Source organism: Strigops habroptila, chromosome Z (assembly GCF_004027225.2).
Source record: "Strigops habroptila isolate Jane chromosome Z, bStrHab1.2.pri, whole genome shotgun sequence".
NCBI classification, from domain to species: Eukaryota; Metazoa; Chordata; class Aves; order Psittaciformes; family Psittacidae; genus Strigops; species Strigops habroptila.
Window position 1 is genome coordinate 47,860,539 of NC_044302.2, and position 25,165 is coordinate 47,885,703.

At 42.6% G+C, this 25,165-nt stretch overlaps 1 protein-coding gene across 4 annotated transcripts in view; it reads right to left on the bottom strand.

Annotated features, from left to right (window-relative positions):
- The window catches only part of PALM2AKAP2 (PALM2 and AKAP2 fusion), a 255,085-nt gene that overhangs the window by 204,378 nt on the left and 25,542 nt on the right, over positions 1-25,165 (bottom strand). For 3 of the 4 annotated variants that reach the window (XM_030511673.1, XM_030511668.1, XM_030511667.1), the window contains exon 2: positions 6,921-7,001. In XM_030511673.1, the coding sequence (XP_030367533.1) occupies positions 6,921-7,001 (81 nt within the window). Of the gene's footprint in view, positions 1-6,920; positions 7,002-7,133; positions 7,271-25,165 lie in introns of those variants that run through there. The other variant, XM_030511669.1, reaches the window with a different exon arrangement.

Sequence of the window (25,165 nt, forward strand, 5' to 3'; positions counted from 1 at the left end):
TCCTTTCTGGCCTACTGAATCTGGATTTCTCTTCTGGATTGTAAAATAGGTTAGGAGAGAGGCAGGGCCTCTCACTTTTCAGCTTAAATCCTGGCAGGAGGTGAGCTTCCCAGGGTAAGGTAGGCATTAGCCCAAAGATGCTAATGCAGAGAACAGGACAAACAGGGGTCCCCTATTCTCTGGAAATAGAAATTTCTCTTAAAATTAGCTTCATGCCCCAGAATTGTGGACGAGGTCCTCTACAAAGAGACAGGATCAGCCTCACTTTCACAAGCTCTAGACCTCATGGAGGACTTCAACCACCCTGGCATCTGTTGGAGGGACAGCACAGCAGGGCATAGGCAATCCACGAGGTTCCTGGAATGCACTGATCATAGCTTCCCTCTCCAAGTGACCAAGGAGCCAACAAGGACAGGGACTACGCTGGACCTTGTTCTCACCAACAAGGAAGGGCTGCTGGTAATGTGAATCTCAAGGGCAGCCTTGGTTGCAGTGACCATGAAATGGTGGAGTTCAAGATCCTCAGGACAGTGAGGAGGGTGCACAGCCAGTTCATTGCCCTGGACTTCAGCAGAGTGGACTTTGGCTTCTTCAGGGATCTGCTTGGTAGATTGCTATGGGATAAAGCCCTGGTGGGAAGAGGGATCCAGTAAAGCTGGTTAATATTCAAGGAGCACCTCTTCCAAGCTCGGAAACAATGTATCCCAATAAAGAGGAAGTCAGGCAAAAATGCCAGAAGGCCTGCATGCACAAACAAGGATCTCCTGGACAAACTCAAGCACACAAAGGAAGCCTATGGAGCGTGGAAGCAAGAACTGGTAGCCTGGGAGGAATATAGAGAAATTGTCTGAGCAGCCAGGGATGAGGTTAGGAAAGCTAAAGCCCTGACAGAATTAAATCAGGGCATGTCAAGGGCAGCAAGAAAAGCTTCTACAGATATGCTGGTGATAAAAGGAAGACTGGGGAAAATGTGGGCCCTTTATAGAAGGAAACGGAAGACGTCCCAAAAGACTGGAAGAAGGATGTCACCCCCATCTACGAGAAGGGCTTAAAGGAGGATCAAGGAAATTATAAAGCCATCAGTCTCACTTCAGTCCCCAGGAAAGTTATGGAATGGATCCTCCTGGGAGCTATCACAAGTCAAATGAAGCACGTCATTGGGAAAAGCCAGCACGGATTCACCAGGGGCAAATCATGCTTGACAAACCTGATCGCCTTCTATGAGAAAGTGCCCTGCCCAGCGGATGTGGGGTGAGGGGTGGATATTGTCTACCTGGATTTCTCTGAGACTTTCAATGTGATTTTCCACAGCCTCCTCCTGGAGGAACTGATGCGTTATGTTCTAGACAAGCTGTCTGTGAGGTGGGTGGGGAACTGGGTGATAGATTGCACCCAGGGGATGGTGGTAAATAGCTCCTTTTCCTCCTGCTGACCTGTAACTACTGGGGTCCCTCAGGGATCAATTTTTGGCCCAATGCTGCTCAATATTTTCATAAATCACTTGGAAGACGGGATCAAGTGTGCCCTGACCAAGTTTGCAGATGATACCAAACTGAGTGGGGAAGTGGGTGCTTCAGAAGGGAGAACCACCTTGCAGGAAGACCTGAATGGGCTGGAAGAGTGGGCTAACAAAAAACTTATGAAGTTCAATAAGGACAAGTGCAAGGACCTGGGGGTCCTGGTGGACAACAAGCTCAATATGAGCAAACAGTGTGCAGCTGTGGCAAAGAAAGCCAACAGGATGCTGGGTTCTGTCAACAAGGGCAACACCAGCAGAGATAAACATGTCATTATCCCACTCTGCTCAGCGCTTGCCAGGCCACCCCTGGATTACTGTGTTCAGTTTGGTTCCTGCTATACAAAAAGATGTGGACAGGCTGGAGAGGGTCCGGAGAAGGGCCACAAGGATGATCAAAGGATTGGGAAGCCTGTCACAAGAAGAAAGGCTGAGAGAACTGGATTTGTTCAGCCTTGAGAAGAGAAGGCTCAGGGGAGACCTTGTGACCATGTTCCACTATTTACAGCGTGGCTACAGAGAAGGTGGAGGCTCCCTTTACACGAGGAGTCACATGGAAAAGATGAGGAGTAATGGGTACAAGTTACTCTCAGGGAGATTCCAACTGGACACAAGAGGAAAACTTCTGTCAGTGAGAAGATTCAGCCATCGGAATAATCTCTCCAGGGGAGTGTTGAGTTCCCCAACACTGAAACACTTTTAAGATTCGGCTGGACAGGATGTTGGGACATCCTTTCTAAGACTGTGCTTTTGCCAAGAAAGGTTGGACCAGCTGATCCTTAAGATCTCTTCCAACTTGGTATTCTATGATTCTATGAGTAATAAGCATAGGTTCTGGGAGCTTTTGCACTGACCCGGTAGAGAATGGAGGCTGTCCATGAGATCACCAAACATTTTTTATGTGCTTGACTGAGACTGACTATCTATATATGGATAGATATACCTATTTAGATTCTATGATTTTAAGACTAGAATAAATTAACAATAGCAATATACCTGTGGGATAATAAAACCAAAATTATATATAATCTTAAGTATATAATATATCATATGCTTATTTATTATATCCATATTATTTATTATATACTTAATATACTTATTATATACTTAATATTATATATAAGTATAATAAAACAGTTTCAGCTAAAGCCATACCCTAACAAAATCTCTGTAACATAAAATCTTTCCTTTCCTTCAGAATAAGGATGTTAATTATGTTATAGATTAAATGTTCATGAATTGCACTCTTTAAGAAGCAGACATTAACAGAAATAGGTCCCTGATATTTATACCACACAGAAATAAAATAACTGTGGTAAATGGATTTATTGTAATAGACAAAGTAACAGCAGAGAAGCAATTTTTCATTTAATTAGGAGGTTTTGTGCTGTTTATTTTATTACCAGCCGCCACTAAACAGAGCTACAGTAAACAGTTACAGAAATTCTGTTCAACTAAGCACAGAGGCAGCCAAATCTTGGAAGAAATACTTCTACCCCAGAATTTATTTGAAATAGCAAGCAGCTCCATTAAAAAAGGCCCACCCAACTGCTGCTTAGCTGAACAAGTTCTTAAAAGTAGCTGTTGCTTGTAGATTACATCTCCAGTGCACCTAAAGAACCAAAATCATTGTCTTCCTCAAGAAACCCATTATGTTGATGGATACTGCAGACAGTTTGTTTGTGTAAGGTGGATATTGACTGCTTCTCTGATTTCAAACTATAGAAACTGGTAAGACCTCCAGTTCCTACAGATGTGGCAAGCCCTGTTTGTAGGCATATAGCCAAGCAGGCCGGAGGTAAAGGGAGGTGTTGTAAATTGTCTCTTATTAGAGCAAAACAGCACGTTCAAAGTGTTATAATCAAATAATACAGCTTCAAACATTTTCCAACACCCACGACCTTTCCCATGAAACATCTGATTGTAATGTAGATAAATACACCTCCTGCCTTCAACAGAGTGCCTCAGTGGCCCAGAAGTACCACCTGGATTCTCCATGCCCGCCACCATCCCTAATTTCCAGTGATTCACAGAAGAGGCTTTCACTATCAGCAATAGGGAATTCACCTTTTAGAGCCCAGACTACTCTAGATTCAATGCTACTCCAGAGTTTCACACCTGGGGGGTTTTACTTGATTAACTCACAAACTCACACAGACCATGAATATCTGAGCAATGTTTCTTCTTGATGTCTGCAGCCATAAAACCATCAGTCTCATTCTTAGGAGCCTTTGCAAAATGTGTTGCCAAAGCCTCATCCACATTCAATACTGACATTTACTAACTCCAGGCTGCGTTGTTTTGCCTAAAGCAATTCGGCAGTGACCACTCTTCCCTTATTTGCAGCCAGGTACTTAACAAAGGAATACTGAATAATGGGTAATAGAGTTAAGTTATTTTGCCGTGGGTCTACTTGTCATCAGCAACTTGAAAAGTGTAGGTAATCCAGCATAAACATTTGCAATAAACTATTTCTATTTGGTATTTTTCCTATGTGAATAAAAATGTCTGAAATTAACAAAACCCCTGCAGCTTCCTGGACCTTTATTAGGTAACCAAACATGCTATTTCACACAGTGCATTTTAAAGAGAAAATTACTCTGGCATTACACAAAAATGGAGCAAACCCATTGAATCCTGGCATGAATGTCTTTGGGTGAACTCAAGCTGCTCCGCCTGCGGGATCAACCCAGATACAGCAGACACAGGATTAACCCAGTTATTATTTTCAAAGGTTTCTCCACAGCAGATTTTAATGAACACTGATATACATCCTTACACTCTATACTGATATCAACAACGTCACAGCATTTTGGGTAATGGGCTTCCTGGGCAAGCCTCGTCTTTTTGACTTGGATTTATGTCTTGTGCAGAACTAGTTTAGAATTAGTGAAATCCACATAATTCAGGAAATTAACCATGTTGTACCTAGCACTTCCGAAGGAAAATAAATGCACTTATTTTGGATGGTGAGAACTAGACTAGGGAGCCATATCAGACTGCAGGACTCTGTTCATAGTGGACTTGGAGCCTCTGGCTTGCAGAGGCTCAGAGCATCCAGGGTGAGGTGAGGGAGAGCCTTAGGAGAATGGGAGGGGATACATAGCTTTTCAAAAGAACAAAGCATCCTGGCGGGCCAAATAGCATTTTGGCCAGCACCCCACTAGGCAACCAGAACACTGAACAAAGCATGAAAAGAAAATGCAGTTTGCTTGGTTTGTCTCCACAGAGAAAGGGAAATACAATCAGTCAGTGCCTCTCTTTTTTTTTTTTTATTTTAGGTGTTTTTTTTTTTCTTTTTTTTTTGAGCCCAGGGCCTTCATCTGTTTAGGAAGTGCTTAGCAGCAGTGAGGATGAAATCTGCTATCTCAGACAGACCTGTGCTATCATGTCAACCAGGTCTTCCAGCAGACCGCTGGTGGTGGTGCAGTGTGGTGGTACGGGCAGCTTCTGGAGAAGCAGTCACTGTGACCTTCAACTAAAAGCAACACACTTCTCCTCTAATGAGAAGTGATGGCACTTAATGGAGAGGCAGAAAAGCTCCTATCATGCTTGATGCTCATTCTCATACCCAGCATTACAAAACTCAAGTCTCACTGTGGTTTTAACTAAGAAAGATGCCATTTTAAATTTCTGTGTCCTGATCTCCCCTCAGCTTCCTGTATGATTACATGCTCTTGCTCCAGGCTGTGAGCTAAATAATAAAGGGAAATAGTTAATTTCCATGTGTATCACTGAAGAAATTCATGCAGCAACACTGAACTTCTGCTAGTGTCAATCAATCAGCATAGCAGGGCTGAAGTCACTGCCAGTTTACTGTAGCTGAGGGGCTGACCCTACTGCACACCTTGAGATGTTTTTCTTTTCCCTGTGGATGATGATAGAGTTTACCTTAGCAACAGTTATGTTAAAATAAATTAGATGAAGTAAAGAATTTCCAGAACTGTCTTTTCAAAAGGCTCTGATTAAAGAATTTAATGAAAAAGCATAATTCAGTTAGCTTGGAAACAGTTAACCTGATAAAGGAAGTCCTCAGCTTTGCAGCAAAGAGAAGAAAAGCAAGCATCATGAAGACACTGGAAAGGCATCTTACTGCCCTGCTGCATCAACCTACGGTCCTCAGAAGAAATTCTCCCTTGCCTGTAGTCAATGGCAGCCTGAAGGAAATAGCAACTCCTGTTGCCCACAGAAAAGCAATCACATCATTGGTAATACTGAAGACAATGTGTGACATCCGCAGATTTATGGTGAACCCAAATGGAGCATTTGTGTAGGCTGTAATCGATTACTTGGGGTTAACTGCATCATGTTTATCAGAAAATAAGAAACAGTTTACAGAACATGATGCCAGGGGCTTGGAGAGGCAGGAGCATCCTGTCTGTAGCATAACTTGAAGTCTGGTCTTCAAGTACATGTGTGGGCAGAGAAGATATTCTGTGCACTATCACCCCTCACAGGTGCACTGTTCACATATACACACATACTATTGTACAAGCAACCTAAATATCTGATTTTTAAAAACACAGCTCAGCTCATTTGCTCCAAAGATAAACTGTCCAGTCCTGATCATCTTTCTCAGATATTTTCATCACTAAAATTCCTCAGGCTCCCCTGCTGAAGTAATCTAATGAGATTTGACCCAAAAAGACGCAGTGGTTACAAAAAGATCACATGTACATTTTTGTTCTCTTTGCCCTACACAAATGTAACGACAAACTCTGCTGCTGACGGGAAGGATGAATGGTAGAAATAACCAGGATGGCTTTCAAACGATGATATTCTGCAGCTGTCATGGAGTCCAACAGGGACTGGGGCTGCTCGGCACCCTGTTAAATATCAAGGTGCCTCTCCATGTAGACACGCACATATGCATCAACACCCTCCCTGCATCTGCATTCATGCCCATTTTATTATGCCATGTACTCCTGATAACTTCATCCTACAATTAAAGCTTTTCACACACACACACACACACATGCTAACTAGCACCCTCTCTGAAACATGCACACACACAAACCTAATGACAGGCACCAGAAAAATCCAATGCAGCTCTGCAGGCAGAAAGAGCTCACTGAAGCTATGCAGTGCACACCCAATCCAGAGCGATTTGCGTCTTATCATTATGTATAATAAATAACAGTGTTCAATAATAACAGCACTGCCGTGCTGCCTGCGCTCACACCCTTCCGACTCCATGCTCCTAAACCGTTTCTGCAACATGGTCCTATGCAAGAAACACACAGAATGAAAAGCAGGCAGGACACGATCACTGCAAGAGAGAGGATCCAGCAATGAAAGCTGCTTCATGTCGGAGTGGGGTCTTCCCAGCTTTCAGATGTGTGATCTGCATGTCTAATAATGAACAGATTTAGCCAATCCGTCATTTCTGGCATCAGTCCCTTACCTTGAAATGCTGCAGCTGAAGTATCTGGTCCTCAAGCTGTTGTCTCTTGCCTTCTATTTCTGTCTGTCTTTTCCTTTTCTCCTTGGAAAAATAATTTGAAAGAGAGAGAGAGAAAAATCTTGTCAGAGAAAAGGAGGCTTTAAAGGTAACAGATTCGTAAGAGCAGGTAAGCAGTTAAATGCATCTGTACAGATGTCACCAGTCCCATTTCACCTGCTCCTCTGCCTGCTGGTATGCAAGCAGCAGTGTTCTGGGAACATGCCAGCCCCAGACTAGCCGGTTGCTCGCCAGCAGGAGAAATTCTCCTTGCTCACTCCTGGCAGCCAGAGCAGCAACAGAGTGCACAGTCCCAGAGGAGGGGAGAAAACAGTCATAACAGCTGAGAGAGAAGTTAAAGGGACAAAGACGTGCTTTTGCATTTGAGACGGTGGGCGAAAAAATGAGGATTGTGTGGTGCAATTGTGTGACAGTCAGGCGACACGAAAGCAGTGGGTGGCATCACGGAAGAAAGGAGCATGTTTTTCCCCAGCAAGGCTGGTGGCAAGGCTTTCCCCGTGCCCCATGGGGAGAAGGTGTTTCAGCCAGATTGCACAGGATCTACCTGCAAAGCACATGGGACTGATAACCCCCAGCTGACTTTGTTTAAAATTCAAGCTACCAGCACACTAGCAGCTGGCCCTTGCCAGCTCCCAGTAGCTGGACTGACCAAGTGTCGCCAAGGACAGCAAGGTCATTTCCACAGCTGAGGGCTTTCATGGTTACGTTCATGAACAAGCCACTCGTCTGTGCCGAGGCTGATCCCTTCAGCAGGCAGCAGACTCTCTCAGGTGTTTCAACAGGAGAATGACCTACTTTTCTCCCCTGCAACACCTTTCTCTTACAGAGGATCAACAGTTTGCTTTTTTGTAGTCTTCTGCACCTTGTGGGGAGTGTTTCTCCTCACCCACACCCAGCCTGGATCAGGGTCCTTCTGATGGTCTTAGCTTTTTTTACATTTTTCAGCCAAGACAGAAATACTGAGTAGTAAATGAAGGCAGTCAAAAAAGTGTGCCAGCCTTGGTTTTTACTGGAACATCAGTTTTTATTCCCTACCTGTGAAAGCTTGTTTTTGTTATTTAAATATCCGGTATCTGTAATATTGGGCTTGAAGACATTTGGGAATTCCTTGAGTCCCCAGTGTAATTTTTCTGTCCCATTTCTAGGTTCCCTACTCATGCTCTGGGAATTCTCTGCTTTCCAGGAATTTTGAACCTTTATGCCTCATCTTCAAGGGGCATAAAGTAAGATGCTGCCTATGCAGAAATTAATTGTGCTTGTATTGGACATGAGATGAGAGCATTTTGAGTGAAAGCATTACATTTACAAGGAAGATAAGGAAACCTCTTTTTTTTTCTTAATGCCAGGCTCACTCAAAACAAAATAAAACATGGAGCTGGATAACTGTCTGGACCACTCCTGTTAAAGAATTAGACATCAGAATGGTGATGGGAGGGCTGGAGTAATGAACCCAGAAAAGGCAAAGTAGTCAAACGATGCATCAGTCAAGTAGGTCTCTAATACACTGCACACTCTTACATGCTAATTGTTTGTGTAGATCTACATCTATACATAAACACACATTCCCTGCTGTCTGAAGTATGTAAGAATACTACTGCTGAATAAAAATATTCTGCTAAATTTGTTCTGGAATGCGAAACTTGGCTTTTTGGATGACTAGAATGTCACAAACAGTGCCTATCTTCAGCTGAAAACTTGATATCTCACTTTGTGCACACAGATGATAGCTTGCATTTGTGCACACGTAAGCATAGAAAATTTATGCATGCACCTTTAAAAATCCTTCCTTATATAAAATTGATAGTCTGTGCATCATTCCTCCTATTTCTCCTCCAATCCCCACCTCCTCTTTGCATTTTTGAATGGAAAGGGATATTGGGTGGCTTAGGGGTTAACCCCACCCCCAGCATTGTTCAGGCATCTATCTTTCCATTTTCTTCCTTCTGTGACATTAACAGCGTACTTTGGAGACTGAAAACCAGAACCTGTTCTTTGCTATTTACTCAAATAGGTGGTCATCCATGGACCGGAACAAAGTAGTTCTAAAAGCCGTTCCAGTTAATGGCCTGATATTCTCAGAATAAGGATAATTCTGCCCTGTTTGTGCCAAGCTGGCCAGATGACAGAATGTTTGGATTTCACATATGTAGACTCTAACACCGCACGTCTGACAGTCCATAGGCCAGCATGAGGCACTTACATCTTCACAGTTAACTGACCTACATTTATATGTGTGTATATACATACATACATATGTGTATATATATGTGTGTGCATACATATATACATATAGCTATATATATACGCATTCTACCCTTCACAAAAAATGTCTTGCTAAAACACATGGTGGAAATCACCCCAGTACCTCCTCTGGCTGGCTGTATAATGCTATATAATAGATGTGATAAGACAGCATTATAAAAGATAGATGGAAACTTCTTTTCTTTGTGAGTAAGGAAAAGCACTTAGAGTATTTTCCCTGTAGGCAGTAACACAGCAGGCACTAAAAGACTTGAACTACTTACTAACTAGTGGGCTTCTGTGGAGTTAAATTGGAATATTGCTCACGTTTCCATTTCACTGGCTTTCAGTCAACCTCACTGCATGCCTCTATCCTCTGAGGATGACAGCAAAAAAATTTTTTTTTTTCTTCTTCTGAAGGTTGCATGAATCACGGCATTGGTAATTAGCTATCAGAACATTTCACCTTCAGGTCACTGGATCACATTCAATTTAGTTTTCTTCAAGTCACTAAAGGTTGTGTTCATATGTGTTTCTGGTTTATATGGGCGTGTTCTGAAAAAATGTGGTAGAAGACTGGACTGGCTGGCAAAATTCACACCAAAATCAGCATGTCAAGTATTTTAGACATTCAGTAGATGAAACCAGACTCCACTTAAGCAGGCTCCTGACTCACAACTTTACTGAAAACACTGGGATGTAAAGTGCATGCTAACACCTCATCATTTGTTAAGACACTTTTCTACGTTGAAGCCAGTAAATGTTCCTCATTACTCTGTTCATATACTTAGAGATACAGAATTCAGCTATGAATTTAGTAAGGGTCCTGGCACCAAGAAAATAAAGTGCTTACAATGCAGAAATCGATCCATCACTGCTTCAACTAGCAGTTAACACTAAACTCCAAGAAGTAACCCTGAAAAGCATTCCTGATCTCCTCCCCTGGAAAGGATGCATGGAGCTCAAGACATAGGGGAAAGGTAGGAGCCCAGAGGATGCTTGGGTATGTACAGGATGACAGGATTTTGTACAGTTCTTGCACCTTTTGAGAGGAGTAGTGAAAGGTATCAGCTGGAATGTCAAACACCCACCCACCCAGGTCCTTGAAGCTATGCTGTGGACACCAAGTGTTATTCTTTTTTTTCCAAGAAGCGAAGGGATTATAGAATCTAGGTTGAGAAGAGGTGGAGAAAACAGGCACTGAAGCCAGTTTTACCGTGAATGTGGTAGGTTTAAAAGAAAATATTTATATCTATCTGAGGTGTGCTACTTTTGTAAGAATATAGATAGTCATCATGGATGGTTACCCTTCCAAACTAGTAGAGGAGTAATACCTAGGAGATATACTCAGGATGCTCTGGATATTCAGGATAGCCCTGATTAAAATAAGATTTAAACCTTACATCTCTCCCTTCACTGAAAATACAAGGAAAATGGGAAAGTGAAAGTACTTGATTTTTTACTCACAGACCCAAATGATGGGAAAAAGACATAGGTCAAATAGCAAGGTTACTCTGCTATTTGAAATCTGTTTAATGAAAAATGAGATTTGTGCTCATCCATTCACATGTGCAACATGGAAACCGTATATTTATTTCCTTTTTCAAGATGCTTGATTTCAGAAAGGATGCAATTGCTTTTTAGCACTAAGGATGGCCAGTGCCACTTTCCTATTTCTAAAAAACAAACATATCAGATACGTGGTAAGATGCCATCTACTTGGGAGAGAGAAAGATGTTGGGAGGAAAAAATTGAGATCTGCAAAATCATGACGGAGAGCACGGAGACAGCCAGTGGGCATCTACTGCTCACTCTGCTTTTCCCTGTATGAAAAAAAGGGGCATCAAGAGAAACCAGATGGGGCAGGTTTGAAGCCAAAGCAATGGTCTACTGTGGAAATCCATGTCTCAGGGTTTTGTGGGTGCTGGAGTGTGCTGAGGGTCCCAAGGGAGCATGGGGACAGTCAGAGAGAAGGAATACTGTGAGGCTTAGTACTTAAGCTGAAATTACACCTGGTGCGGGAAGCCCCCAAACCACACGTGGTTTTGAGGGTGTTTGCTAAATTTTTGTATGTTTGTCCTTCTCTCATGCTCATCTTAACACCACTGATTTTTTATTCATCAGAGAAGGGGTGCAGGATTTTTGTCTGAATGATATGTTTCCATTTGATCAAAATAACCTATAGTTTAGTATCAGACTTGTCAAACTGTTACAGTCAAACAGCCATAAACCACCACCAACAAAAACCCCAAGTCCAAAGATATAACATAAAACCTTTGAAAAAAACAAGTTATACCAAAATGCTTCTCCGCGACACTGCAGCAACAGAACACTTCAATTTTCCATTACAAAGTAATTTTTGTCCTTGTTTAGAAATTGGCCTGTTCCCACAGTGTGGGAAGTGATACAGAGATTATTCAGCTCACAGAGTCCTAACTGCCTGTGGAGAAACATGCACCTCGAAAGCCATGTAAATCCTTGGGGCAGTAAAGCCTTGGTAAAGCCCTCTGCTCCCTTCATACTGGTGGAAGCACCTTATTTCTTTGGTTTTAAAGCCAGCTCAGAGATGTGTAGAAAGCACTCCATGGAGCAGCACAGAAACAAAATGCTACTTGATTGACCTCATTGGGAAAATACATCCCCAAATCTGATGGCAGATATCTTACACTACAGATATCCAGAAGGTATCCCATGGTGTGAAAACCAAAAAATTCCCTGACTCAACCTAAAACCTGATGGGGATCTTGTGACCTTCGAGGAGATCGGCAGCACAACCTGGAGGAACCACCACTCCTAGTTTCAGCAAAGAGGTTTTCTGTTGACTTCAGCCTGCATGCCAAGGAAGTGCCCAGCCCAACACAGATGAGTGGGTGGAAGAGGGAGAGCTCTTGCCTGTCGTGCCACGGCAAAACAAGTGCACTCAAAAATGGCACAGGTGGAGGAAAATTAGTCTGCTTCAAATCAAGAAAAGCAGTTACAAAGAACTGTCTTCAAAGGATCACCTGAATTTCTTCAGCAAGACATTATTTTCTCCACTCTACACAGTTGGCAGATATTATTCCTGGTTTATTTAAAGCTCACAGATTTTTAGGGCAGCAAGTAAGGAAACAAACAAGCAAAATTGCTGCTGACACCTCATTTTTCTGTTGCCAGTCTAGGGACATCCAGAACTCTGGGGGAAAGGAGCATCTGGGTTCTCTAACGATTTCAACCCACAGTTAGCACAATCCCAAGAAATTATGCCTCATAGAAACTGAAACTTTCTCCAGGGTGGTAGTTTAAATGATCATCTTCACTGTGGCGGCTTCACATCTCTCAGCAGTGAAATAATTTCTGTAAATTTGTTTCCTATTTTGCAGTTCAGCAGTAATGCTTCACTGGAAAGAAAATACTAAGAAAGACAGGAGGCTAATTTTATCCTTTTTTTTCCTCTTTTTTTTTTTCTTTGCCTCCCATCTTCTTCACTCCTGTCTGGTCAATTCTTTCATTTTGCTGTTGTGTTTGAAGAGCAGGAAACTCGCTGACAGCAACCATTCCTACCAGTTGCAAAGATGTAGCCCAATACTGGCAGCACTTGGCAAAATGCAGTTCTAAACATTTGCTGCTGTTGTAAATAGCATACAATAGAAATTGCAGTACCAGAAGAGGCAGGATGTAGAACTGAAGCAGAGGCACTGTTACACAAGAATAAACATGCCTTGAAGGTTGGCGGCAGGATGCCTGCTCTTTTTGGTTCATCAATGCCCACTTTCACTACTTGCTGCCAGCACAAGAAGGTGGAGCCCATCATCTTGCCAACTGTATCAAACTAGATCACCATGTGCACTGGCATGACTGTGCTTGGTGGAAATCTTGTTACGGGTAGCCACACAGCCTCGGTATTTGCAAGCTGGAGGCTTCTCTCATCTCCTGCTTGGAGCACTAGGAAATATGTGTTGTTTCTGATTATGAGAAATGACTCCTCTATTCTGCTCCCAGCAGAACCAGAGTCTGTACTTTGTGGTTTCTGAGATCTACTTTTCTCCGTACCTACACCATCAACAACACATCAATGTAAACTATTGGCTTTGCTCTGCTAGGCATTTTCCTGCAAGACCCTCCCCGTCCCAGTCCCCTGAAACATGTGGCCACCTGTTTAAGCTTTGTTTCACTTAAAACATGACTGGGAGACAATTTTCCTGCATATGTATACTGGAATCCAGCTTCTGAATTAAGGAAACTGGACTCCGTAGTCCTATGTAGCATCTAGAAAACTGCCACCCTTTTTCACTTACAGTTTCCCTGTGCAGGAGGCTTATTACCTGAAGCACAGAATCGTGATTTCAAACATCCTAAGTGCCTAGGACCTTGGTGGTTCACCTTACTGGACCCTCTCCATATGTGAACAAAGCAAACTGTGCATTGAAAAGTTCTCGGTGGAATGCAGAAACAGCAGGAGTACAAGATGCTGTTGAAATGCTTTCCATTTATCTTCCACATGCCCACATATCTTACAACAAAGCTGTAATCACTTCTATCACTCCAAGCAACAAGCAGATAGGTTATTTAGGAATAAACAACAGGAGTTTGAAATTGCACAGGTGCAGCAGATGCATGCCTGAGGGAAGCAGGTGAAATCCACCTAAAAGATAATGGCTCTCTTCCTCATGCTTGCTCTTTCCATGGTTGTATGCACAGTAGGAAGCAAAGGAGACTAGGTGAATAGTTAATGATATTCACCTCCTCTCTTGTGAAACTGGCTTAAACTGGAGACTGCTGGGTTGATTCCCATTAAATAGACATCTTAGCACTGCATGCAAAAAAGATCTTGGCATGTTTGTTTTGGACTCAGAACAGACTTAATCCATAGAGGCAGGCCCTGATGAGCAAGTAAGTAGAAAAGCCTGGAAGTAAGTAGAAAAGCCTGGAATACTCCTATTTCAGTATAGGAGAAATGCTTTGTTTCTCCTATACTGAACAGACTCCTGCTATGGGGAAGGCAGAATCACTTGCGGAGAGCTGAACCCTCAGGGTGAAGAAAGAAATACACTGGCTTTCATTGTAGCCTCACATCTCTTTTCTCCAGTAGTGGGTGTCAGTGAAATTATTTGCTCATGTACTTGAATGGGGTGATTTAAGAGAGGTAAAGAGATACAGCTCCTTGGAACCAAATTAAGTGCTCCCAGTAAAGGAGCAAATGCTTTTGGTCTGCAGTCCCATTTCTTGCTGATTTTGTCATTTGCATGCAGAATAACAGTTCTTGCTAGGATGGGGAAAAAACACTTGTGAAATGAATTTTCTCAATTTCATCTAACACTTAAGCTACCCTTGCACAAGGTCAACAGATATCAAGGTCAAAGGAGCACAGGTCCTGTGCTCACCTGCTAAAGCAAATGAAATAGATCTATGTCCTCATGTGCGTTGTCTGCAACTCAGGGTTCAAATAAGAGAACTGTAATAGCCATCGAGGTGTGCGACACCAAAGGAGGAGTTCACCCACATGGAGCATTGTAGGATTAACTCCTGCTCAGTGCTACTGAATACGAACATTTTATGGCTGCCAATGTCATACCTGAGACTATGCAGAACAAAGCTAAGGATCCTCTCTGGTGAGATAGCAATCCACTAAAGGGTTGCGGCAAAAACTTCAGCTGCCCTGCACGCTTATAATTATAGCTCCTCGGTCACCAAATGCAACTACCACAATGCACACGGACGACGACTGCTTAATTAAAATCACCATGCATCAAAACCAGCAAATAAAAGAATGGCACTGCTCCCAGAACAACAGCACTTAATGAAAAATGATGAATGCGGGAAGGAATTTCCTTTTGTAAAAGTCCCTCATTAGCATTTTTGAAAGAGGACACAATGGAAAAATATCTCATTGAGATGGTGAAGTAAAATTATTTTAGGAGAAAACATAATATCCCCATGATATCCCATGGGGAAATTCCCACTTTGATGGAGCAGCCATCCCCATTTTGATGCAACCAAGATTTTACCTGCAATATTTGCCTTTCACTGAATGCTACTGGGTCACTGCAAGGAGTGTTTCAGGTGTAACACAATCCACGTCACATTTTGACTGGGCCACCACCATAATGAGTCCACCATAACGAGACTTTCCTCTTTCTTCCCAAGTCTGAGCTGAAACTGAACGTGGGCTGAGACCCACAGATGCTGCTTCTCTTCAGTTGCTGATAGGAGTAAAGCCACACTTTCCTATGCATTTATAATTTGATCAAGGGTGCCATGGTCAGCCATTTGGCTGCTGAGAGGTCATTTGAGTTAAAGTATCTTTTCTGTGAGACGTGACAGAGAATCGAACAGACATCTTATCAATGACAGATTCTCACTCCTTGTTAATTCCACATCAGCGTTTCTTCCAAAACTTCCAAATTTTTACACAAATTCTGAAAACAGATAAGAGCTTAGGACCATCTGACTCTTGTAGTGACCTTTTCTGTAGCAGCAATTATTTCTGGAAAGTGCCCAACAGACTATGCAGAGCACATTGTTAGTAAAAATCATTAAATAGACAGATTTATCCATTATTCTGGGTTATCCTTAATACCAGGCATAAATGACAGGCAGGTGAACTTCATTACCTGGTGTCTACTATAGCTAACCTCCAACAACATGTGTATAGCTTGTTAGCACTGACCTTGCTTAGCCTGAGGAGATGGGAAATTCAGTGTCTTCACCTAGCAAATTATTTTTCTTCCTAAAAATAAGGTAGAATTTTTTATATAATGTTGTGTAGAACAAATTCTGAAACTTCTATTTCCTCTATAAAGCAAGCAAATTTCTGAAAGAAGCTACTTGTAATAATTATTTTTTCTTGTATTTTTCTTAAATTTTTTTTTGTTTGTTTTAGATTGTTAAGCAGATTTTGATCTAAGTTTTCGCTCATAAAAATATACAACAAGCAGTTTTCTTTAGGCTGTGTAGACTATTTGTAGAAAACCAGTTAATTAACTGTCCTTACACTCACATTGCCACTAATTGGCCTTGGTTTAAATCCATGCTGTTCAATGTGCATCCTTTCACTGTTTGCTAGTGAAAAGGAGAAAGACAGGATTTGCTCAGTACGGGCTTAATTTAATCACTTTTCCACAGCTCCCAAGCAAAGAGCGTGTCTCTTTTTTTTACCCTCATGCCCCATACACTCTTTAAGTATCTCTTCATGCTGCCAAACAGGATATTGTAAAGCTTGGGGTAACATCTCTGCTGGAAGATGCTGACTGTGCAGAGAAACACCTACACAAGGCTATTCTTGACCTACAAAGTAGGTACTGATTGTAACATTATGACAACCATTAAGGAATTTCTAACTCTTGCGTTGAGAAATAAAAACAAATCACAAAGTTTAAAAGTCAAGCTGAAGCTGTGATTCCTTATGCTGGTTTTCCCCTAAGCAAGTGCCTAGTGAAGATCTGGACACGTTATTTTTCACTTGTTGAGAACTTTGACTGGAATCACTGAGACTGTGATTTCGGTAGAATTTGTTTACCTTCTTATCCATTTCAATTGCACATATGACAGATATCTCCACTTCAAGAAACTTAATCTTCCCCAGGACACAGCATATTAAGCAGGAAGAAGAAATAGGATTTTCTGAGGTGGAAAGGGAAAAAACTGGTCGGGCTGGTCAGCACGGAGCAATACCTGCGACCTGCAGGGATGATACCAGCACTAATTCTGGTACTTGAATCATATCCAGCTTTTTGCTTGTTATTTTCAAAGTAATGGCAGAAAAGACCCAAATGAAGGAATTAATACGTTGAGTTGGGCTTTGTACTTTAATCTTTATGGTCTGGATGGATTAGCCCATTATTTCAGAGTCTCAGTGCTTCACATCAAAATGATTTTAGTGAGGCTTCCTCCCTTTGCTTAAGAGTGTGACACTTGCCTGCTGACACTGAAGCTTTTGGTGCTGACCTGCATGGCACCATGCTGGATCTCCTGGTGTCGCGGGGTTGAGCTTAGCAGCTGTACTATACAGGGCTCCTCTGCTGCTGAAAAGTGGTTCTTGCCGATGCGAGATAAAGTTATTAGCTCAAACCCCTTTCTTTAAGCTTTTGTCTGATGTTGGTGTGAGTTAAGGATACTCCCACTGTCTGATGCTCGGGGATCTACTGGTATAAGTTGTAGCTGCTGGTGTGTTTGACTCTTCACTTCTACATTCAGGAATGTAAAGACTGCCGTGGTTTACACCGAAAAGAAAGAGGGAGAGAAACGTCCTTACAAGCACAGGGGGATGCAGTCAAGAGCCTGAGAATTACCACGTTCCAGCTGCCAGTATCTTTCCAAACTGGTAATGCTAAGGAGATGATACACTATTTCACAAATCACTATTCTGGCTAAGTTTCCCTTTATTTCTGAAGGGGTTGGGTTCCTCCTGCTTTTTGATCAGCCCTGAAGATCCCAAAAATTTACACCTTGTAAAGACGACACAGGTCTGAGGGGCACCAGTGCCCCTCTCCAGATAGGGGGTAAGTCCCTGCTGAATCCCCGAGGCTGATGGGGCTGCAGGACATGCTGTTCCTTCCTGCTCTCCAGTTCATCAGGAGAGCCACATTACTCCAACATGAGTTCGTGGCTAAGAGGGTGTATACATCTCTCTGTTTGGTAAGCATGCTCAGTGTGTGATCTAGGTGTGCTAAAAATCCTACCCAGCCTCGGCCTTGGCATCTTGCCTACACAGCACATAAAAGAACTGGCTTCATCTCCAACCAGCTTACTTCTGGAAATCTTATTTAATCTGACAGGTGTAAGATCACATGTCTCAACACTGAACTTTAGTAGTATGCAGGAGGTATTACCACTATGTCATTCCTTTAGGTCAGGCATCCCAATGTGTTCTTTGTGAGTAGGAGTGGCTGGGACATTATGCTATGGATTGCATAACAGATTCATCTGCCAGCTTTCTCTGTGAACCATCAAAGGCAGAGACCACCCTGGCCCTGGCAACACAAACAAATCCCACAGCAGCTTCTCACTACCCGTGTGTCACTTTAAGTAAGGAGGAATGGGTAAGCACACAAAGCCTGTGACACAGCCCATTTAGCTGGCTGCAGATGCTCAAGGCAAGGATGCTCATTGCTGCAGGTCACTGTGGCTTTGGGCAGGATGCAGAGGAGAGCGCAGCGTCAGTCTGACGCACTGCTGGGGGAGACACAGGGCAGTGCAACAAGAAAACACAGTCTGGATGTGACTGCTTGGCTCCAGGACCTGGACCCATTTACAGATGGGAAAATTTCTGCTGTGCTGTCAAAGGTTCTCCCTGTTCAGAAAACTGCCGGCATTTCTCTTTGATTTGCATCCCTGCTGTGAGGTGTACCTGGTAATTCACAGCTGCAAGGTCATCTCAGCGACCTGTACGACTGCTACATTGTTTGTGCAGGTTTAGGTGGGGTTTGAAACAAAAAGGCTTGTACAGTTCGGATGAATTTCACACTTAGATGACACACCTGACAGGTTTATAAACTGTGAGCCATTTGAGCAGTTTATTAAACAACAAACAGAGTGCAAACCCACAAAACATGAAAATACCAGAGGTTTCAGGGACGTGGATTGATTCCTGGCTTTCCCTGTCTGCTTCCTCCAGTCAGAACAATGTGGACTCTTGCCCCGAACCCCAAGATGCCACATGGGTACTGTTTAACTACTGTGTAACTCCTCTGCTGCAACTCCTCTGGGTCTCCTGGAGACCTCTGCACTAAGGAGGTCTTATAATTTTATAACCTCAGACTTTGAAACAGCTCCTCTCCCCCTCCCATGGGGCACTTCCATCAGATTTTCTTTGCAGCAATTCCTCCCAGGAAGGTGAAGGAGGGAGAGGATGCAACTGCAGACTGATCCCCTCCCAAAGACATATTCTTTCTTCCTCCTGTCGTTATTCCATTGTGACATACAGAACACACGATTTTGCACACCTGAGCTTTCTTAAACATCAGATGCTTCTCTGAGGCTGTCCCAGGAGGTTTATCACCCTTCCTTCAAGCTTTAACTTTTCAAAGTGGGTAGCTTAGTCACCTCAGGGATTCAGGCAACATAAAGCCAGTGAACAGTCATCTTCTGCTGCTGTCTTTGACCTGTTGCTCTGCATGTCCTTGGTGGCCAAGTTGCTCCACAGTTTCTGAGCCAATGCTGCTTTTGCCTTAGCAGAGCTGACTCTGCCATCATATGGAACAGCGATATTTAATTTCTGGGCACTCTACTGGCAGACCTCCTCAGAGATACTCTATTTCATCTGTACAGTGCTCATATTGTCTCTTTCTTAGCTAGAGGAAAAGGAAAAAGGAGAGAGGTAGAGGGACAACAACAGCTCCATCCTACCGAACAGGGGATATTTGCAGAGTAAAGTGAGAATCAAAACTCATGCTTTTATTTGTTTCAAACTAAGCTAAAACTGGCTTTTCTGAGAAACACCCATTTTTCATTTCTTCACATTTTCAAGAAAACTGGTGATTCTCCACTGAACTACTTATATCTTCCACACAAAACTAAATACAGTTTGGTGACTGTGCTGCTACCTGAAAAGCTGTATCATTGCAGAGCCTGAACCACAGAATCAACTAGATTGGAAAAGACCTTTAAGATCACCAAGTCCAACCGTTACCCCAGAACTGCCAAGTCTGCCACTAAATTATGTCGCTGAGTAACTTGTCTACATGGTTTTTGAACACTTCCAGGGATGGCGATGCCACCACTGCTATAGGCAGCCTGTTCCAATGCCTGAGCACCTCTCAGTGAAGAAATTTTTCCTAATATCCAATCTAAAATGGGGCATAATTACAGGCTTGGACATGATGCTGCACACAATTGACTCGCATGCCTTTGCAAGAACCTGCAGGAGGGAACGTAAAACCAGCACCCATGGTCTGCTAAGAAAAGACATACCCAATGCTTTTCCAAGGATCATGGGGCAGTCTGGGAAGGGTGATGGAAATTTATTTCCAGGTACAGAAGAGGGGATGAAAACTTTCCCTCCTCTGTGCATTAGCACTTGTGTAATACGTAATTCGGTTATCCCTCACAGTGAAGGAATCCAAGGGGGGTTTTTGTCAGAGGTCTGAATCTTAGTGGACCACTTGTCCTGCGGAGGCAGGAGCTGCTGAAGTCTGTACGAAAGCCAGTTCCCACAGCTCAGGTCAGCATCATACTGGGCTGGAAGTCCCCACACAGGAGGGGACCAAATAGTTCGAATGAGGAACGAAGTTGGAGCCCTCAGTAAAGTCTTTCTATTTTTCGTTAGAAAGATATTTTATTTTTTGCTCATAGCGAGTTTGGCAAACCAGTCTTGAACTCCAGGCTGTATGTTAAAATAATCACTTTTTGAAAGTACATTTAGAAAAAGAAAAGTACCTTCATCCTTGACCACTCCTGCCACTCACTGCTGTTTCTTTGATGGCCTCTTAGGATCTCTAAATCCACGGCAGAGAGAAAACTACTCACTCTATCTTAATTTGGGTTCCAGCTGCTGTGCTGCCAGCGATGGAAAACTTTATTTAGTCTGCAAGCCCCTTGTGGCAGATACAGTCTCTTTTTTGTATTTGCACAAAATTTAACATAAAGAGGTATGAGCTCTTTCCTGGGTTTATGTCATTACAGCAACAGTCTTGCATCCAGACCTAACCACTGCGCACAAGAGTTATCCTAGAATCACAGAAAGGTTTAGGTTGGAAGGGACCTTAAAGCTCATCTAGTTCCAACACCCTGCCATGGACAGGGACGCCTTCCACTAGACCAGGTTGCTCAAAGCCCCATCCAACCTGGCCTTGAACACTGCCAGGGATGGGGCAGACAGAACTTCTCAGAGTAAACTCTTCCAGTGCCTCATCACCCCACAGTGAAGAACATCTTCCTTATAGCTAATATGTAAGTTCTGTAAGTTTTGTTAAACTAAATGGATTCCCAAATCCTGAGCCCAGATGGATCAAACCCTGGAATTTTGTGAAATTTTGTGACTCAGATCCTTGGACAGGTATCTTGTCAAGATACCTTGCATTGTGTTCCCCGAGGAAGAAACAACCAGAATGTACCTGAGCTTTTCCTCCTGCCACATTTCAGTATGTCAGTACAAGCATAGCGGAAGCTCGAAGAAGAGCACATTAAACCCTAACCATATTCAGCAGTGCTATAGATGGACACTGATGAAATCAGGATGTTTTCAAACTGTCAGGGGAAAAGATTCCTGACGTGGTGGCTCATAGAAGCAGGAAGAGCTTATTTCCCACAAAGACCTGGGCAGGATTTATGACTTGTTTATATAAGTCAAGCTTTTTTTCTGTTGAAGGACACTACTTTAACATACTAACAAGATGTAGGTAACAGTATAACTGTTAAAGAAAACAGTAGTACTTTCTGTATATTATCACTGGGATTTTCAAATGGCTTCACCCATTGTTTTTAATATGAACAGAATGAGGTCATTGTTTGCACATCTGCAATGCATGCTCTTCCAATGCACCAGAATAAACTTTACAGACTACATCACTGATCTGGCAAGCATCTGCCTCCTGCACCACTGAAATAATCTGCGACCCACTTTTTACAAGGGTCAGCTTGCTTGCAAAATCACTCCTCTGTGCGGCCCCTAGAAATAACAGATTTTTCCTGTCTGTACGCTACGGTCACAGCAACTGAAATGTTTAAAAAGACAAGCTGTAAGATTAGCTACATACCACAAAGAAATGAGAGCACAGGACCAAGCTCTTACAGCAAGCTGAGTTCTGCTTGACATAGATTGCACATTGCCACTAAAATCAGATCATGGCAAGAGTACTAGTAGTGACGCTATTGAATTGCAAGCTTTTGTCCCAGAAATGCTGAGAGTTTTCTAGGTATCCCTCCACTGAAGCAAGAACCAATTTACAGAAGTGCTCCAGCCTGAAGACAGTTCACAGTGAGTCCACTACCAAGCAGATTGCTCTGTGAGGTGAATGATGCAGCCTGAAGGCGAGGTGCTATTGCTTGGCACAAGCCACTCTATTTGTGTTCTTCAATTCCCTGAAAATCAAGTGTACCAAACTCTCTGTTTCCAAGGAGGGATGGGAAGAGGAGACTTGCATCCCCTTTTTGCCAGCAAGCAGCCTACAACATCTTACAAGATGGATTCCTATGAGCGTGGCCATGGGATGGGGTGTGTGGGTAACAATCAGTAATATCACAAGCTCTTTCATAATATTTATATCTAGAGTGGAAAATTACTGGATTCCACTAGAGGAGAAAGTGTTTCATCTACAGGTGTCCATACTTTCTTTCTTTTTGTTGGGAAAAAAAAAGACCAGGCCCCTTGTGACTCTCCAAAAAACCCAAACTCAAACCTACTTTCATCTAGATTTTGCAAGCGAGAACAAAACTTAAATCATCATATTCCCTTGACTAGAGTTACATAGGGCAAAATACAATTTGCAATTTAGGTACTAAACATCACCTGAAAGGAGAGCCTGAAGAGGGCAAGAGTTTTGAGTTTACTTGTGCCAGGGGTTAGAAGAGTTGTAAACATCACAGTATCTAGGAGTTCCTTCTGGAGATACCTCTACACATAATCTGCCTCATGCTTCTGCTGGGGAGAGAAAAATAATGACTTAAACCTCTTTCTGCTCACCCTTGTGGTGAGCAAAAGCATTCAAAACCACCATTGACAAAGCACTTTTGTGGAAAGAAGGGAAAAAATACAAATGACAGAACAGAAAGTACACATCGTAGAGCGAAGATGTTTAACAATAGGTTAGGAAATCAGTGCTCTTCTACCAGGGGCCTTCAGGTCTGAGATGTGCTCTGCTCTGTACTGTGGTAAGCATTATAGCAGAAACAATACCGAAAAGAGCAAGACCTTTCCTGGAACATTCCTTTGGTTCCAAGCAATCCTACACAACCATACATGCTGCCTTATATGACCTCTTTCTCCAGAACATACTAAACATGTTTTTCATGGTCCTTGCTTGTGAAATAAAGATAATTATTTGGCATAACTCTGCAAAGCACAAACTCAGTCTATTATTTGACTGTAACAGCTATGCAGAAGAGTTACATGCAGCTGGAACACAGCAGGATCTTAGTTGCCACCCACAGAATATATAGGTTGCTCCCCATAATCTACCCCTTTCGTTCAGGAGCTTCTACTTCAATGGCAGAAAGCCAAAGGAGAATCCAGAGCAACACAACACAACACTTTGTTATTATTGGCGCTTTTATCTCAGGCTGCCTGGAGCAAGAGTATACCCTATAGCACAACTGATCATTTAGCTCTAGATGATACCTTGCCAGGCTATCATGACAGTTGAAGGTAAGGGAAAGTGCTTGAGGGGTCTCTACTTTTTTTGCACAAGCTGTTCATGTCTTGGGAAGTTCCAAAGGTGAGAAAAGCCACCGGGAAGCATGATGAACAATTTTCATCACACAGCAGCATGGCTGGAGGAAAATACCCTGAGGTATCAACAATGCAGATAATCTGAGCTCTAAAGGGGAATCAGTGGGAAGATTTGAGCTCCTAAAATAGGGAACTTCAAAGAAATTCTTATTCCTGGAGCCATGATTTCTTTTTTGGTCTGCCTTGGAGCTGCATAATGCTACACTTTTGCTTGCAGCTAAGATTGTGTTTCATCCTTAACAAATATAACACATACATAAAAGCAACAAACATAATTTCTTCTGAGTCCCTCCCTACATTATTAGTGTTTAGGAGCCAATGTAGTTAACTAGATTTGGGTATAAAATGATGATCCACAGAGTCTTCTTCCTGCTGTTGGTTTAGCACTTCTACTATTTTTAGCACTCTTCTGAGAAATGGAAATATGTTTTGATAAAGATACCATCTTCTAGGCAGGGACACAAACAGTGAATCAGTCTATTCATATTAATGTCACAAGAATCATTACATCCAAGCCAGTGCAGGGCAAAGGTCTCTGCAATGCATGTTTTTTGCTTGTTACCAACAATTTATTTTGTTTGTGTGAGGCAATCTAGGGATCGGACTAGACTCTGAGGCTGTGCGTATCCACACTTTAATCTCATTGCCAGGGTTTATGCCTCAGGTCTGTACTTTACTGGAAGATGGCTGTTTGTCTTCCTACAGCTAGCTACGGCTAGAGCTGGGTAGTTTATAGATCATGTGTCTCACATTCCTCCTGGAAGGCATTTTGTGAAAAGCAGCAATTTCTAAGAAAATTTCCACTGGCAAAAAATCCAGGTCCTGCTCTGTTCAGTGTAATAGATGCCTACTTTGTATTAAATCTTTTGTGTTTGAGATACTTCAAGTTTTGGAAACAGTAAGATGAGAGATATAAAAGCACTTCCTGTATAGCCAAAAAAGACCGTGCATATGTTCCTGAATAGATACATAGAAGCTGTCTGAAAAGTCCTTTTGCTAAATCACAGAATTACTGTCCACCTGTAACATGCTGCAGTATCAGCTTTTTTTGCTTTTTCATATAAGCAGAATTACTCCCTCAAATCTGCTTTAGATACTGAGAAAAATGACTAACAGTCTGCAACAAAACACAGCTGTGTTGACTTCTGACTACCCACCTTTGTTCAGGGAGCACCAAACTGGAACTAAACACAACCAAGGAATTAACCCCTTTTTGCAAATGGGTTAAGCTCATAGGCTTAAAATACTAACAAAAAAGGGACTTCTCAAAAATTCAAGGCTTTCACTTTTTTATCATGTACATTCAGCATGGGATGACTTTGGCTGAATACACAATGCATTAGGGGTCACTGAAGAACCTACCCTATGGAATTCTTTATGGGCCACTGGATGGCACTAGCATCCAAAATATCACTTCCAGCCCAGTGTTTGTTTGGCCAAGAAAAAATCCTTAGTTCTTAAAAATACACTCAATACAGCAGCCCCTTGGCAGCCTGCAACACTACTTCTATCTCTGCCAAAATTGCACAGGACAGAGGAAAAGCGACCTAAACCACTGCAAAATACGTCACTTTGTTGCTTACCA